The sequence below is a fragment of the Pelodiscus sinensis genome, chromosome 11 (genome assembly GCF_049634645.1).
Source record: "Pelodiscus sinensis isolate JC-2024 chromosome 11, ASM4963464v1, whole genome shotgun sequence".
NCBI lineage: Eukaryota > Metazoa > Chordata > Testudines > Trionychidae > Pelodiscus > Pelodiscus sinensis.
This window is the reverse complement of record NC_134721.1, coordinates 36,670,001-36,687,207: the sequence shown is the minus strand read 5'-3', so window position 1 is coordinate 36,687,207 and position 17,207 is coordinate 36,670,001. Positions and strand designations below refer to the sequence as shown.

Below are 17,207 nucleotides of genomic sequence, written 5' to 3'. Positions count from 1 at the left end.
TACAGTTGTGAAAGACAGACACAACCATGCAGTCAAGGGCACAGCTGTGAAAAGAACCCTTGAATCCAAGGCTCCCAGCCTGCTCTGATCTACCTCACTAGATCTCACTCCACTCCTGGAGCTGGAGATACAATGCAGGAGACCTGGCTCCCATCCCTAGGTGTAAATTCATGATCCACTGTGTGACAGATTGGAAGGAATGTCTGTGTGACCTCCACCTGGGTCTGTGAAAGTTATGTTACAATTACCGTAGTGGATTGGTATGGCCACTATATAGTGGGGCTGGGCACCTAGTGGCATGCATCTTAATTGCTTGATGGCAAAGGGCCTACAAGACAGATGGCTTTCCCCAGTTAGGACAGTGGCTTTGCTACCTAGAGGGCTGTTACTTTGGACTGACCATCTCACAGAAAGCACATGGGTAAAACAGGGCCCAAGATTATTTTAAAAGAGGTGGGGGCTTCCCTAAGTGAGGTCATTCCATCTTCTCGTGGCTGCCTGGCTAACAGGAGGCAGGGTGGTATGGCTTGAAGATGGAGGGCACTCCTAGACCTCCTAGGAGATCTGCCGGAGGAGGGAAGCTGACGTCAGGGCTCTGTGGTGTCTATTGATTTGTGGATCTCTAGGTGGCTTGGTTAAGAGTAATGTGCCTGTAGTTCAGAAATGCCTCGGCCAAGCCCCTGTTTGGTTGCAGGCTGGGCCAAATCTCCTTCCACTGTTGTGATTGCCATGCCTCACTGAAGATTACTGTACGAGACTGCTAGGCAGCCCCACCTGAGCCAAGGAGTACGCCAGCTCGCCTAAGAACTTGGCTTATGTGGGCGAAGGGCTATGCAAGGTATTTGGGTAAGAGGGAAGCAGGACAAAGCCAAAACCAAACACAGACTGAACAAGCAACTGGCATTGGCAGCACAAGCCTGGAGCAAGCTTAGAGCACTTTGAAGGGCTGCGTCTGGGGCAGTAAGCAAGGACCCGGCCTCCTGTTGTTTGGAACTGCCTGTATTCAGGGGAACAGGACTTTGTGCATTCCACAGAAATACACAGGATTGTACCAAAGGGCCCAGACTCTATTGTCCAGGCTCCTCCCAGCTAGAACCCACCCCGGGACCCAGGGCTTTGGTCAGCCACTCAAATAAAAAATTTGAGCAGCCACATTGTCAAGAACCTGGTCCCTGGAGCACGTGCAGCCCAGGGACCTCTGGGGGGACATATCCAGAGCACCTGTGTCCTAGGGGACTCTGAGATGTGTCCAGGCTGGGGTGCTGGCTCTAAGGTGTAAGGCAGCCAGACTGTGGGGTCTCCCTCATCCTAGGAAGGGCTCAGTCCTGGGTCCTGCACCAGGGAGTCCACTTAGATACAGTGCCCTGACTCAGCCCAGACCCAGGGGCCTTGGCAGTTTGGCCCACATGCTATTGCCAGGTGTCCGCAGGGCAGACTCTGACAGCTCTTGCTGTCTCTCCCACCCCCACACATGGGGTCACTCAGGATCCCCACAAGATTTTCTGCAAGAGTAGGGGGTTAAACACACACAGATGGCTGAAGCCAGGGAAAATGAGCAGGGGCTGGACAGGACAGTGGAAGAAAGATCCAGGGGAAATAGCTGGCAAAGGGGGAGCAGAAAGGGAAGAGAAAGCATGAGGGGGGAGGTTGTGGGGAGGGATACTGGGTGGAGGGGCACAATCTGGTGGGGGGCAGGAGTAGAGGGCCAGATTGTAAGAAGGGCAGGGTCCATGGGCATAACCTCCATACAGAATTTTCAGGAAGTTGCCTAGCAACTAGGACTCCCCCATTGCCCAGACCAATCCATACGGGCAGGTAAGGGCTTTAACCTGAGAGACACCCCTCCATTCCCGTGGCCCCAAACCCTGGCCCAAGCTGCTGGGATGCTGGGGGAGAAGTCGACTCCCAGAGGGGGAAGCTGCCCTTGAAGTTGCCTTTCCCCCGTGGCAGGGTGAGTGGGCCGCCCTAGTCCGGGCTGGTTCCGAGCTGTTAACCCCCCTTCTCCTGCAGCCTCCAGCATCATCATGGCTGCCCCGCGCCTCCAAGTGCGGATCATCTTCTGGTGAGTGGCAGCGTTACCCCCACCCATATCTCCTACTCAGCACTGCCCCATAGGCACTCTCACCCAGCATCCTCACGGGTACCTCTCACCCAGCATCACTCCATGTGCACCCCTCACCCGGCATCACCCCCATGGGCACCCCTCTCTTGGCATCACCCCATAGACACCCCTAGCTCAGCAATGCCCCCAGGGCATCCCTACACCACCCCCATTGGCACTCCTCACCCAGCACAACACACATAATAGTGTTCCCTCTATTCTTTTCCATCCATGTGTGGAATAATTTTTATGTGCACTGAGGCATCTGTGAATGTGCACCACCAGTAGAAACACAAACCTAGCTGTGAGTGCTCTGCTAATCAGCATTCGAATCTCTCCTGAGTGGCTGCCGAATGCTTGCAGGGAACACTGTCCCCCTCGCCCCGCTCACCCAGCACTCCCTCCAGGGTCACCCCTCATGCAGCATTGCTCCCATCGGCATGCCTTACCCCCCCAGGGCACACTCCATACAGCTTCATTCCCATGGGCACCCTCACCCAGAACAATTTCCATGGTCATGCTCCATACATCACCACCCTTAGGGGCACCCATTACCGAGCACCACCTTCCATGGGAACCCCTCAGCCAGAACCCATGAGCACACCCCATACACTTCTGAGTCCTCATGGGCACCTCTTACCTGGCATTGCCCCCTGGTACCTCCAATTAGCATCCAGCACTGCCCCCCTAAGGGCACAGTCCACCTTAGGCACTGGGTCCTTGCCTCAGCTTCCCTTCCCATCTCCTCAATTCTGACTCCCCCTGCCACTGGGCCTCTGCCCAAACCCCAGCCCCCCTGCCCATAGGGGTTCCCTCTCAGCATGGTGTCGCTTCACACTGATGCGCCATTTGCCTTGTAGTGGCAGTTGAGGATACAGAAGCCGGGTGAGTACAGTGTATATCCTCCCCCTCTCCCCCCCCCCCAGTGAGAGACTCAGCCTGTAGTCCCTCCATTTCCCCTGTGCACCCTTCCAGTGCTCCATGTGCCCCTGGCTTTCATTGGGCCTTCATGTCTTCATCTGTGGGGGCTCCCCAGGCTCTTTTCCCTAGCAATCTGCCCCCAGGGTCCCTCCTGCAGAAGGTGTTGGACTGCACGGCTGGTAGCGTCTCCCCCTCTGAGGAGTTGGATACCCTGGGTGATGCCAGAGGGCAGAGGGGATTTGTGGGCCTAACAGGCTCCCTGGGCTGGGGAAAGGGGAACAGAGGCAGGGCCTTCCACACCTCACTGACCCTCCCCCATCTCTCCTTCTACTCCCCCTAGTTCCTGCAGCTGCAGGAGTTCCTAGAGAAACGCTTCCCAAAGCAGCTGGAGATTGTGAGTCACCCTGGATCAGGCATGGGTTGAGGGACCAGGTGCAGGAGGGCAGGGAACCAGGTGCAGGAGGGGAGCAGCGGGCATAGGAGGGACAGAAAATCAGGGTTGGGAGCTCTGGGAAGGATTAGAGCAGCAAGCCCCACACTGCTCACCTGAGCCCCCAAGGGCATCCTCCAATTAGTGTGGGGATCACATGCCCCTTGGCCCCTCATGATTTCACCCCCCACTCTGGGACAGTTCTCCATAGGGCTCAGCACCCTGCAGTTTGGTCACCACATACTTGCTCTCTCCCAGACAGGGGAAATGGCTCCCAGTTCTGGGGCCTTCGAGATTCTTCTTCCGGACAGCGGCCGGGTCCTGCACTCCAAGATCGTGAGTACCCGGTGGGCGCTGTGTGTGGGCACCTGCCAGCTGGGGGCTGGGCAGCAATGTTCCCTCTAATTGTTTCCATCCATGTGCAGAATAAATGTTGCTATGTGCACTAAAGCATGAGTGGATATGCACCACCAATACAGCCACACTTGAATCTCTCTTGGGTGGCCGCCCAACTGCTCAGCTTACAGGGAACACTGCTGGGCAGGGGTACTATGCTATGGGCACATCCCTTGCTCTGGGGGAGCTGAGGGGTACTGTGTTGGGGGCACATCCCCAGTTCTGGGGGCACTGTGCTGGGGGCACATCCTCAGCTCAGAGGGGGACTGCGCAGGGGCACTCTTCTGGGAGGCACATCTGCTTTGGGGGGCTGGGCAGGAGCATCTTGCTGGAGGCACATCCCTGTTTTCGGAGCCAGAGTAGGGGGACACATCTTCAGTGTCGGGGGGACTGGGCAGGAAGGCAGGAAGGCAGGAGAGCAGGGGCATCATGGGCAACACAGACTGACCCGTCCCCTGCTCCCACAGAATGGCGATGGCTACGTGGACAGTAATGCCAAAGTGCAGCGCATCTGTGAAGGCATCAGCCAGGTCCTGAAACAGTAGCAAGCAGGGATTGGGTAAGAGACCCCTGGGTGAGGGGTTGGATAGATTAGGAGCCCCAAGGGACAGGAGGTAACATGCCATCCCATGTGGGGTGGGGCTCTGTGGGAGGGTGGGGGATATGCAGAACCCACTCCAGGCTGTGTGATGTTGCTGGAAGGGTGACACACCCCAGCCCCTGTGGGGTCAGGGCTCTTGGGGAGGTTGGGAGACAGGCTCCAGCCTATGTGAGGTCACAGAACACACGCCAGGAGCTGACACTGCCCCATCTCCCCTCTCTCCACACAGGGTGCTATGCTTTCCAGGGCAGCACATGACGGGATCAGCCAAAAGGGAGTCACAGCCCAGGCTAGTCCCTGACCTCCCTCCCGGTGCTCCAATCCCTGGGGCTGTTGCCAAGCAATAAAGAGCAACATCCTGGCAGGCAGCTCCATGCTATTTATTTACAGGGACTGCAGCCATCTAAAAGGAGCAGCCCCACATCAGCCTCGTCCTGTGGCATGTCCTGTCCGGAGGGGAGCCCCATCCTGGGCCGTGACCTTCCTGAGTGTGGAGTCCAGGGGCAGCTCTGTCCAAAGCGCAGCAGTTTCCAAAGCCCCATTGTGCAGCTGAGCCTGGGAAGTCACTTTCTGCTCCTCTCTTCATTTTCTGTCATTAGGGCTGCCAGCACCGCACTGCTCCCCTCTCTCCACGGCGCTGGCTCCTCCACCAGGAATCGCACAGGGGCAGAGGCACTGCCTGGGGCAGGCAAAGAGCAGCAGCTCTCAACTCCCCAATCTGCCTGAGGCATGGGGGGAGCAGAGGCTGTTCATGTGGAGTCGCTGCCATTCCCCCTCTCACTCCTCACAATGCTGGTTCTGAGGCGGCTCCCATGGCTCACACTGTGGTCTCGTACTCGAGAATCACCGTGGGGAGGAGGGAGGGCAGTGATGGGTGTCTCTTCCTGGGGGCCTCACCACCCCCCCTACCTGCAGCCAGGCAGCAGGATCCCTGAAGTGCACCAAATTCAGGCTGCACGGTGGCTGTGTGGATTCCATGCTCCCAGAACACCTGCTGGATCCTCCGGACCACGGCCCCATAGGAGGTGGCATCCAAGCACCAGACATGGGCTGTGGCCACCAGGTTGTGGGCACTGTCCAGCTGCCAGACATGGAGCTCACGCAGGGCTGCCACCCCTTCTGTGCCCCTGAGATGCGACTCAAGTTGCCACAGATCCAGATGGTCAGGCATGGCCTGCAGAAGCACCAGGGCTGAGTCCCGCAGGGATGGGGCAGCCAAAAGGATCAAGGCTAGTACCACAGCCACACAAAGCCCAGGGTCCAGGTACAGAAGCCAGCAGGGCCCCAGCTCTGCCATGGATGTTGCAGAGCTGCCCAGGGGCTGGCACAGCATCCCAGTGCAGGGGGGCAGACAAGTCACATGCTCTGTGAATGGGGGCCACAGCAGGTGGAAGGCAAGCGAATAGAGCAGCACAGCAGCAGGGCCCAAGGAGGTAGACACGAAGCGAAGGCAGAGGGCCAGCCGGGCACCAGACTCCTCTGCTGGCAAGCACCCATCCTTTAGCCAGGGCTGCCTGTTTCCCAGCAGGTCTGTGTGGGGGAAGGAAGAAGTGTGAAAGGAGTGTAGGAGCAGCATCCCACGCTACAGCTGAGGGGCAAAGGGCAGGGATCAGTATGGGGCAAGGAGCAAAGAGACTTTGTCTACACTTGCAATCGATCCACAAACTTTTTGTCATTCATTGGTGCTTAACTCCTCCCCCACCCCTCAGCCCCTGGCCAAATGAGAAAAATTTTGGGGCAGCAAATCCCAGTGTAATGCTGCTTTGTTGGCTCTCCTGCTGACAAAGCAAAAGCACCTTGTGGGGGCTCAACGTATTTGTCTGCAAAAGTCCTACAACAGCATTCACATGTACCAACTCTTAGCAACAGGGCTACTTAAAACCTGCTTAGTGTAGATGTAGCCTAAGGGATTCATCGGTTACACAAGCAAACTCTCCCACCCACAGCTGAAGGAATGGCCTAGTAACCCTCCCTCCCACATCCTCCCTCAACCACCCTGCTCCACACACACAGCTGGCCTGACCTGGCGTCATACCAGGACATAAGAACAGCCATACTGGGTCAGACCAAAGGTCTAGCTAGCCCAGTATCCTGTCTTCTAACAGTGGCTCATGGCAGGTGCCCCAGGGGAAATAAACAGAACAGGTAGTTCCCAAGGGTATGTCTAGACTACATGCCTCTACCGACAGAGGCATGTAAACTAGGCTACCCGACATAGTCAATGAAGCGGGAATTTAAATATCCCCGGCTTCATTACAATAAAAATGGCCACCGCGCTTCACTGGCTCAGCTGATCGTTGGCACAGCGCACGAGTCAAGACGCGGATCGGTCAACAGGGGAAGCCTTTGTCGTCCGCTCCCGTAAGCCTCTTACAGGAGTGGTCGACAAAGGCTTCCCCTGTCAACCGATCTGCGTCTTGACTGTGACAACGATCAGCTGAGCCGGTACAGCGCGGCGGCCATTTTTATTTTAATGATGCCGGGGATATTTAAATCCCCGCTTCATTGACTATGTCGGGTAGCCTAGTTTACATGCCTGTTGGCAGAGGCATGTAGTCTAGACATACCCCAAGTGATCCACCACCTCTCCCTTATTCCCAGCTTCTGACAATCAGAGGCTAGGGACATCATTCCTACCCATCCTGGCTTATAGCCATTGATGGACATATCCTCCATTAAATTATCTAACTCTTTTTTGAACCCTGTTAAAGTCCCGCCTTTACAACATCCTCTGGCAAGGAGTTCCATGAGTTGACTGTGTGTTACATGAAGAAAAACTTCCATTTGCTTGTTTTAAACCTGCTACCTATTAATTTAATTTGTGACCCCTAGTTCTTATGTTATGGGAACAAGTAAATAACTTTTCCTTGTTTTCGTTCTCTACACTAGTCATGATTTTATAGCCTTCTATCATATCCCCCTCTTAGTCTCCTCTTTTCTAAGCTGAAAAGTCCCAGTCTCTTTAATCTCTCTTCATATGGCAGCCATTCCAAACCCTTAATTGTTGCCTTTTTCTGAACTTTTTCCCGTGCCAATGTATCTTTTTTGAGATGAGGCGACCACATCTCCACACAATATTCAAGATGTGGGGGTACCATAGATTAATACAGAGACAATAAGATATTCTCTGTCTTGTTCTCTATCCCTTTTTTAATGATTCCTAACATTCTGCTAGGAATACCACCCCCACCTCCGCCCTCCCTCTAGCTGAGAGACAGGCTGGCTTCGTACCACTCCCCCTCAGCAGGACTCACCTTGTGTCTCCTGGGCAGAGGTGTCTGTGGCTGAACTCCCTCTGCTGGTGCTGACATTGCTGTTGCGGTGACTCTCCCCGACCAGACAGTGCTGCCCATCCAGCCTCAGCCCAGCCAGATGGACGAAGAGCCCTGCAGTTCCCACTCCCACCAGTGTCAGGGGCCGCTCTGTCACTTGGGGATGCCCTGCCCGCTGCAGTGCCCTGAGCAGCAGGGCCAGGCATAGTGCTGTCAGGAACACGCTGCACACCAGGGTCCCTGCCACTCGGGCCCTCACCCATCCAAAGGTGTTCCTGGAATTGCAGTGTGCTCTGCAGGCCAGCTGGCTATCCAGCAGAGCTAACCCCAGTGCCAGCACCAGCCCCAGTGTCTGGAGGGAGCAGGAGAGAGCCAGCAGAGAGCCTGTGACCTGGCTGCTCACCACCTCTGCCAGGAACAGGCCGAGGGCAAGACAGAGCTGGGCAGTTAGCCAGCCCTGATGCCCCTGCAGCCCTGGTCCTGCTAAACAGCCCTGATGCCTCAGCCCCATCTGCACTCTGGGCAGCCCCATCCCTGCCCCAGGATCTCCTGCCTCAATGTGGACTCCTGTTCCTCTCTAGGCTCTGTGCTCCTGTCCCTACCCCAGCCTACTCCCCAAGCAATCGCCTCTGCCCCAGCAGCCTCCTCCCTATCTGGGCTCTGGGATCCTGTGCCTGCCCCTGCTGCTCTGTACTTGTCGCCAGGAGTTTGCACTCGGAGTGGCTGGCCAGTGCACAAAGTCCCATGGTCCCTGGGGGTCCCTTAAAGGGGCAGTGCCTGCTCCTTCCCCCATGGCTGCTTGCCCAGTTTGCCGCCCGCTGGCAAGCACAGCACACAGGCTGCTCTCAATCTCACAGCCCCTGACTCAGAGCAAGAAGATGTACCCTCTTCTGTCTGCAGTCTGGGGTAGACTAATGGGCAGGTGCCCCCTTTCTGTATCAGGCAGTTCAGACATGGGAACCCCAAGGGCCTCTGTTCTGGGGAAACTGGGATTCCCAGCTCCACCCAAACAGTCTGTACTGGGGAAAACTGGGAATCCTGGTCCCAGCAGAGGCTTCATAGATTCAGATTCCAAGACCAGAAGGAATCACTGGTCATTTAGTCTGGCTCACCGTATAATTCAGGCCACAGGTCTTCATTGCATTAATTCCTGATGGAACTGGAGGAGGCATGTTAGAAAAATATGCCATCTAAAATTAAAAATGATCAGTTAAGGAGACTCCACCACTGTTCCAATGGTTAACCTGTTCCAATGGTTAATTACCCTCACTGTCAAAAATGTACCCCAAATTTTCAGTCTGAATGTGTTGTGCTTCAGTTTCCAGTCATTGGATCGTATTAGACCTTTCTCCTGTTGATCAAAGAGCCCACTATTAAATATTTGTTCCCCATGGAGTTACTTAGGGTATGTCTACACTACAGAGTTAGTTCGAACTAACGGACGTTAGTTCGAACTAACTTTCATAGGCGCTACACTAGCGCTCCGCTAGTTCGAACTTAATTCAAACTAGCGGAGCGCTTAGTTCGAACTAGGAAATCCTCATTTTACGAGGATTAAGCCTAGTTCGAACTAGCTAGTTCGAATTAAGGGGTGTGTAGCCCCTTAATTCGAACTAGTGGGAGGCTAGCCCTCCCCAGGTTTCCCTGGTGGCCACTCTGGCCAACACCAGGGAAACTCTATTGCCGCCCTCCCGGCCCCGGACCCCTTAAAGGGGCACGGGCTGGCTACGGTGCCCGTGCCAGGTGCAAGCCTGCCAGCACCCAGCCAGCAGACCCTGCACCTGGCACGGATCGAGCCAGCCACCCGATGCCCCCCAGCCCTCCCCCTCTTCTCGGGACCAGGCTGGCGGCTCCCGGGAGCTTGCCCGGGATCGCAAGAGGCGGGCACCCGCCTGGGCTAGTGCGGACATCGTGGACCTCGTCCACGATCTCCGCACTAGGCACAGGAAAGTGGCTGGCTAGGGCAGGAGAGCTGCCAGCCTGGCCACCCAGGAGCAGGTGTGCATGAAAATCAAGGGGGTCCACTGAGACCCCCGACCCTGAGCCCTGAGCTTACAATGGCCGTCCTGGGTCAGACCAAAGGTCCATCTAGCCCAGTAGCCTGTCTGCCGACAGCGGCCAACCCTAGGGACCTTGGAGGGGATGGACCGAAGACAGTGACCAAGCCATTTGTCTCGTGCCATCCCTCTCCAGCCTTCCACAAACCTTGGGCAGGGACACCACTCCTACCCCCTGGCTAATAGCACTCCATGGACCCAACCTCCATGACTTGATCTCACATCCCTTTAAACTCTGTTCTAGTTGTAGCCTTCACAGCCTCCTGCAGCAAGGAGTTCCACAGGTTGACTCTTTGCTTTGTGAAGAACAACTTTCTGTTACTAGTTTGAAGCCTGCTACCCATTCCTTTCCTTTGGTGTCCTCTAGTCCTTCTTTATGGGAACTAATGAAGAACTTTTCTGTATGCACCCTCTCCACCCAACTCCTGCTTTTAGAGACCTCTATCCTGTCCCCCCTCCGTCTCCTCTTTTCTAAGCTGAAAAGTCCCAGTCTCTTTAGCCTCTCTTCATATGGGACCTGTTCCCAACCCCTGATCATTGTAGTTGCCCTCCCCTCTCCCACCCTCTCTCTTCCCCTCTCCCACCTCCCTTTCCCAGTCTCCCCCAGTTTTGTTCAATAAAGACAGATTCCATTTTTGAACACAATTGTCCTTTATTTTGTACATCAAGAAAAGGGGCTAGGGAAGGGTAAGTGGAAGGAGGTGAGGGAGGAATGGGGCACGAGCCCCCGATGGGGAGGACTGAGCTGGCTCTGCGGGCTTCTGGGGGTGGAAGCTCTCCTGCAGCCCCCCAATTGCCCCCTCTCCCCAGATGGCAGCCTGCGGCAAGTGCAGCCGGTCTGATGGCCGAGTGCTGTGATGTGCCCAGTGTGGGCACTCCGGGCACTCCAAGCCAGGACTGGTTTGCAAGCGGGGCACCCTGAGAACTGTCTGTCCGGGGTGGGGGTCGGGTCCCTTTAAGCGCAGCCCTCGGCTAGCCTGAGACAGCATCTCCACGCTCTAAGTCCTCCTCTGATGCCCTGCCGGCATTGCTTCCGGCCATCCTTAAGCCCGGTTCAGGGTCCACTTAATGTGGACATGCTAGTTCGAATTAGCAAAACGCTAATTCGAACTAGTTTTTAGTTCTAGATGCGTTAGTTCGAATTAGCTTAGTTCGAATTAACTAATTCGAACTAAGTTAGTTCGAATTAACGTTGTAGTGTAGACATACCCTTAGAGACTAGGATCAAGTCACCCTTTAACCTTCTTTGTATTAAACTAAGTAGATTGAGCTCACTGAGTCTGCCACATGTTTTCTGATTCTTTAATCATGCGCCTTGCTCATGTATGACCCCTCTCTAACCTACCAGTATCATTCTTGAATTGTGGGCACCAGTTGGGACACAGGATTCCAGCAGCAGTCTAACCAGGCCAAATACAGAAATCCAATATCTTCTGCATTCCTTGCTGAGATTCCCGTTTATGCATTCCAGGATTGAATTAGCCTTTTTGGCCTCAGAATTGCATTGTGGAGTCATGTTCATCTGATTATTCACCGCAATCTCCAAGTCTTTTTTAGATTGCTGTTTCCCACAACAGAGTCCACCATCCTGTATTGCCTACACCTTTTTTATTCATAGCTGTGTACCTTTACATTTAGTTGTGTTAAAACATACCTTCTTTTCAGTTTATCAAGAGATCCAGATTTGTTCTGAATCAGTAACCGGTCCTCATTATCAATAACCAATCCCCCAATTTTTGTGTCATCTGCAAAGTTTGTCAGTGATTTTATGTGTCTTCCATGTTATTGATTAAGAAGTTAAAAAGCACAGGACCCAACACCGATCCTCTTTTCTCCTGTAAACCAAGGTCAGCTTTTTAACCAGCACCGGGGGCTGACAGCTTCCATGGACCCCATAGCAAGGTAAGGGGTGGCTCTAGGACTCTAGAAGGGGCCATGGTGCAGCAGGCCAGCTCCCCAGCCACCAGAGAAGGATGGGGCAGTGGCACAATATCCCAGCTCTCTGGCCACAGGGGAGGGTTAGGGCCAGGCTGCAGCACAGCAGCCCCAAATCTTCAGGTGGCCAGGAAGGATCGGGCTGTGAGTGGGCGGGGCTTGGCTGCCAAGGCGGGTCTCAGGCGGAAGGCATGGGGCTGGGGCTTGCCTTACCCGCAGCCCATGAATAGAAGCCACAGAAAACTGTGCAACCCATTTTGTATGACATAACCCTGATGGTGAACCCATTCAAATGCCTCCAGCAACCCACCTCCTGCCCAGCCCAGTGGCTTGGCAGTTTGCCAAACGGCCCAGCACAGAAAATCCACCAGGACTGATAATTTGTAGCTGTCCCAATCAAATGACTTTAGGGTCATGGGCTATCCACCTGGACCTCATCCAGGTGCCTGGATGGAGGGAGGGGTGGATACTGGAGATCCACCAGGAAGTGAGTAAGATGCTGCCTGGAATGGGAGGCAGACATTCCCATATGGAAGCAGGAGAGGAAGGAAGGGGAAGCGGAACATCCTGAAATACCAGCAGAGGCCTTGGACACACAAGACGGGAGATACAGCAGGATTTAGGTACTTCCCAGAGATCCATTAATCACTAGCACCTTTGAAGAGTAAAGTGATTGTGGTTCAGAGCTGTCTTTGCTAACTGAGTTCCCAGCCTTCCTGCTGTGTTGTCTCTCAAGGGGTTAAACTAGAAGCCCAGAGTGCCCCCAGCCCCCAGAGGTGTGTATGAGTGATCAGGAAGGCTAGGCTGGGGCCATCAATTCTGTGGTTGAGGGCTGCTGGGCTGTGGAACCCTATGGAGTCTGTGATGGTTGCCCCACCCCATGTTTTATGAAGTTTGTCTTATTAATATAAATATGTGTAGCCCAAGGCTGTTTTAAACAATCTGCTGGATCTGTATATCATTCTTGTATGTGACATTAGAAATATGAAGTATGAGACTATTTTAGTTTTAAATGTGCTAATGAGAGCCATTACTGGTGCCTTCCCCCCACCCCCCGTTTCCCACCAAAGCCTTAACAACTTGATGATCAACTTAACAACTTATAAACAGCCTTGTTTGTCCTGTAAGTCCAAAGATAACTGGACAAAAAGTAAGACATGAGACCATACCATCTGGTACTGGATTCCATTTTGACCCAAGTATTTTTTCAGGGAAGCAGCAATGTAGAACAAAAGATTCCCGCCCCAGGGAAAAGATTGTGTAAGCAAGGGGAAGCTATCAACCCATTGTCTTCTTACTCCAATGAGCTGTTCTAGGTACAATCTTCAGGTCAGAGACTCTTTTACCCTGGCCTGAGCCCACAGCTCTTTGTATCCTTTTACAGACCAGCCAAAGACAAAAGGTTGATAGCTTTCCCCTTGCTTAAAAAGTCTTTTCCCCAGGGCAGGAATCTTTTGTTCTATGTTCCCCCTTCCATGAAAAAATACTCCGGTCAAAATGGAATCCAGTACCAGATGCTATGGTCCCATGTCTTACTAGTTCAATCACCTTTGGATTTACAGGACAAACAAGGCTGTTTACAAGTTGTTAAGTTGAGCATCAAGTTGTTAAGGCTTGGAGGGGGATAGGCACCTTCATATTTCTAACATCACATACGAGGATGATACATGCTTCAAAATAGAATATACAGATCCAGCAGATTGCAACATTAAAATGGATAGGTTACATGAGGTATTTTGTTCAAAGCAGCTATGAGTTATGCATATTTATATTCATACGCCAAACTTATAAAGCATGGGGGAGGCATCATAGGGTCAACCGAGAAACCCAGGGCTGGGAACAATGACCTTGCTTGGCCCAAACCCAGCTCCCCCTGGGTCCCTGCACAACAGACAGGACATAGATCACATAATGCCAGGTTCACAGTGTAATTGACAGAGGTTTGCCTGGATGTGGCTGGGCCCAGCAGGATTGGCCTTTTACGGCGAAGGCTCAGCTGGGCCTGGGGCCTCTTCAGTGCCAGGTGGCCCCTCATCCCCAGTGTCAATGTCATAGTGGGGTGGGACCTGCCTGTGCCCAGCACTGGGCACATACTCCACTACTTGGACACGGCCATCAGGCCTCTCCAGTTGCCGGTAGCGGGGGCAGCCCACAGCATAGAACAGCTGCTCTTTGATCCTGCGGCCCCGCTCTAGCCCCTGGCTTGGGGGCTCTGCTGGATTCAACTCTTGCTCTACCAGTGAGCGAAACAGCTGCTGGTACTCGCCTAGGGACAGACCGTGGATCTGGAGTGGCTGGACAGCCTGAGCCTTTGCTCTCCTCTTCACCCTGGCGGGCTGGGGACTGCAGAAGACTCTGGCTGCTGTGTTTCCAGGGGGCACAGAGGCCCAGGGTCCCTGTGAAAAAGGCCAGAGCTAGAGTGAAGGGCCAAACCAGGACTAAGAGCTACACATCCCGCCCTGACAGCAACCCCCTGTCGCTGCCTTCCTCAAGTCCTACAGGCTAGGAGTGTGGACCTCTCCACTTCACATAAGCCAGCTGTATAATAATGCCCATGCTGCTCCCTCTAGAGGCCTCCCTTTAGCTGAGCATCCCAGCACTTTCTAACCAGCAATTCACTAACACCAGGAAGGAATCATGGAGAGCACTGAGATGGAGATGCCTCTGGTGAGAGGCAGGGAATGTTTGTATGTTGATCCCTCACCTGGCACCTCACCTCTGGGGTGGGGCACAAGGGCTCTCTCTACAGCAGTGGTCATCAACCAGTAGATCGGGATTTACTGATAGATTTTGGTGATCCTGACTGGTTTGGCCAGGAGGCTGTCAAGTGCTCCTGTAGCCAGACAGCTCCTCACCCCACTGCTGCACATCTCCTGCCCTTTGCCTTGGAGCTGCCTCCCCCCGCCCCTCCAGGAGCCTCCTGCTTGCTGGGCAGTGGAGGAAGAGAAGAGGCACTGATGTCAAGATGCCCCCTCTCCCACCCTGTATCCTATCTCCACAGAGCAGGGCGGGGGGCACAACAGGACTTGGGATGGAGTTTGCTGGCTGCTTTTGGGAGTGATGCAGGGTCAGGGCAGGGGTGAGCCTGCCTTAGTCCCACTGAACTGCCACCCAGGAGCCACCTGAGGTAAGCAGGGCCCAGTCAGAGCCCACATCCTGAAACCCTTCCCCCCTTGCATGAACCCCCTCTTGCAACCCAAGCCCCTCATACTCCTGCATCTAAACGTCCTCCCAAAGCCTGCACCTAGAACCCCCTCCGGCACCCCAACTGTCTGCCCCAAGCTCAGCTCAGAGCCCCTCTCACACTCCACATCCATTAATCCAAGACTAGAGCCGCCCCCCTGGCACACTGCCCCTGCCTGGTGAAAATGAGGGAGGATGGGGGAGGGATGGAGGATGGAGTGAGTAGGGGCGGGGCCTTGGAGAAGGGGCACGAAGGAGGCGGGACAAGGGTATTTGGGTGTTAGGTAGATCTTGGATTGAACTTAAATTTAAAAAGTGATCTCGTGCTTAAAAAGGTTGGAGACCCCTGCTCTACTGGGATACTCAATGCTGAGATGCAGGTCCCTCTCAGCTGGTGTTCAGGGGCTGTTTATACAGAGGATTCCCTGGTAGGGTTAGATAAGATGCTTTGTTCATACTTGTAGGATCTCTAAGGATCACTGACCAGCCTGGGCTGTGGCTCTGAGCCAGTTTCCCAGATCTCAGACCCCAATTTGTTATACACATACACCTGCACCAGCACTGCTGCCCTCCCAACTCACCTGACTAGCTCTGTGCTTTGAGCCCTGATGCATTTGCTGGCGTCTTCTGACCGAAGCCAGCCCCACTCTCTGTGAGCTGGGGACTCTTTGCATGCTGCCCTCAGTGTCTGTCCAGCTGCAGTAGTTGTGCTCCTGTGCCACAATGCTCCCGGGTGCCCAAGGGGCTGGGAGGATGCTGTGAGCTGGCCATGCTGGGTAGACCAAGGCTTGGCCTGCCCCATGAGGTATGAGGCCTGGGTGCGATCCTGCTTCTGGGGGTTGCTGCAAGGGGAGGATAGACAGACAGATGGGGGATGGTGAAAGTAGCTGCTGTTCTCAATATGACAGTATCTGACATTTCTCTAGTGAGATCCTAACAGGCACTGTGGCTCTGTATATACAGAGACTGCTTCTCCTGCTACTCAGATGCAGTTGGCTCTGGGGTGGGACACAGCAGCTGTTTACACAACAATTCCTCATGCAGCATTGAGATGAGGCTGGCACTGGGTGAGGTGTGGAGGCTGTTTATACAGGGATCCCTTGTCCAGAACTAAGCTGCAGCCTGTTCTAGGGAGGGGCACAGAGGCTATCATCCAGATCCCTCATCCAGTGGGAAGATGCAGCTGCCTCTGGGGTGGGGCAAGGTCGGACAACCATTTGATATCCACATAACAGACTTCTCCCATCCACTGCCTCTCACCATCCTGACTAGCCTGGGTGCTTCTCACCCTCTACTGGCACTGGACCCAGGAATGTCAAAGTTCTGCCCATGTGCGCAGGTTCCGGATGCAAGGCATCACCGAGGAAACATTTGTGCCCTCAGCTGGGATGTTCCAATCTGAGCGGTGTCATGCTGGCTTAGGGAGTTGTCTTTTATTGCCCCATCTCATGCCACATGTGCCCTCAAAGCAAACTCATCTCTTCTTCTGCCTGCCCCATAGTGCAAGAAAGGAACGAAGAGATTCCATCCATCACCTAAGATCTCAACCCCAGGGTTGAGGTCAGATTGGTTCCCTTAGTTCACATCTCCCTGTGTAAAGTCAAGCTGCCATCTCCACATCTTTCTTGCAGTAACAAGAGCTGGGACCCCTGAAATATCTCCTTTGCTTGCATTTCCCTGACTGGGGAGGTCCATCTCGCTCGGCTGGGGGTGGGGGGTGGATTTAGGAGACCATGAGGAATCTAGTGGGGAGCTGAGTTTGTAGAGGTCATGGCTAGGACTATAGTCCTAGCCAATGTTCCTTCTAAACCTTTCCATCCCTGTGTGGATTTTTTCCATCTACAGGAGGAATAAATGTTTATTCAAGACATTTACAAATGTGAACCACCGGTAGAAACAAAGCCTAGCTGTGGGCACTCTTCTAATCAGCTGGGTGGCATCTGAATCTCTCTTGAGCGGTTGCACAAGCGCACAGCTTACAGGGAACACTGGTCCTAGCCCAGTGTCTATTCCCTGCTGGGCCCTGGGCTATGTGCATCCCACAGGGCCTGGAGTTGGGATGCAGACTGTGGCTGTAGCACAGTCTCATCGGCATCACATAGCCCTGGCACTCAATAGGATACAAAAATTTGGCCTCATCAGGATTGTGGAGGTTGACTGGAACTGCTATTCCAGAGTCAAAGCAGCCACCCAGGGAGCTGCTCCAGAACAGTTCTAATGCTTTGAATCCATACTTTACCTTAATCCAAAATAACTTCACTGTGCAGACAAGCCCTAAATGAGTCTGACATTACAAATGTTTTTGATTTAA

The 17,207-nt window shown here is 53.9% G+C and overlaps 1 protein-coding gene and 2 long non-coding RNA genes across 5 annotated transcripts; 1 reads left to right on the top strand and 2 right to left on the bottom strand.

Moving 5' to 3' along the window:
* The first annotated feature begins 1,770 nt into the window (after positions 1–1,770).
* On the top strand, positions 1,771–4,813 carry LOC112544976 (uncharacterized). 3 transcript variants are annotated; one of them, XR_003088369.2, is made up of 7 exons: positions 1,771–1,815; positions 2,011–2,062; positions 2,962–2,986; positions 3,363–3,416; positions 3,711–3,788; positions 4,316–4,407; positions 4,679–4,813. It is a non-coding gene; the product is annotated as an uncharacterized LOC112544976 (long non-coding RNA). The 3 variants fall into 3 exon arrangements; XR_003088368.2 differs by lacking the exon at positions 1,771–1,815 and having other exon boundaries at positions 1,824–2,062; XR_003088370.2 differs by lacking the exons at positions 1,771–1,815; positions 3,363–3,416 and having other exon boundaries at positions 1,824–2,062.
* Positions 4,814–4,891: 78 nt separating this feature from the next.
* Positions 4,892–8,426, bottom strand: LOC142831020 (proton-coupled zinc antiporter SLC30A1-like). Its single transcript, XM_075939751.1, has 2 exons — positions 7,704–8,426; positions 4,892–5,979 (listed from the first exon to the last, which is right to left on the bottom strand). The coding sequence occupies exons 1-2, from the start codon at positions 8,251–8,253 to the stop codon at positions 5,267–5,269; spliced, it is 1,263 nt and encodes a 420-aa protein (XP_075795866.1). The 5' UTR covers positions 8,254–8,426; the 3' UTR covers positions 4,892–5,266.
* Positions 8,427–13,627: 5,201 nt separating this feature from the next.
* LOC112544977 (uncharacterized) lies at positions 13,628–16,249 on the bottom strand. The gene is made up of 3 exons (XR_012906610.1): positions 16,157–16,249; positions 15,478–15,738; positions 13,628–14,109 (listed from the first exon to the last, which is right to left on the bottom strand). It is a non-coding gene; the product is annotated as an uncharacterized LOC112544977 (long non-coding RNA).
* Between the last annotated feature and the right edge of the window lie 958 nt (positions 16,250–17,207).

Coding starts and splice junctions, on each gene's coding strand:
- LOC142831020 (XM_075939751.1), bottom strand. CDS start 8,253: ATGGGGCTGCCCAGAGTGCAGATGGGGCTGAGGCATCAGGGCTGTTTA. Junction 5,980..7,703: donor CTCTGCCCAGGAGACACAAG/GTGAGTCCTGCT, acceptor TCCCCCACACAG/ACCTGCTGGGAAACAGGCAG.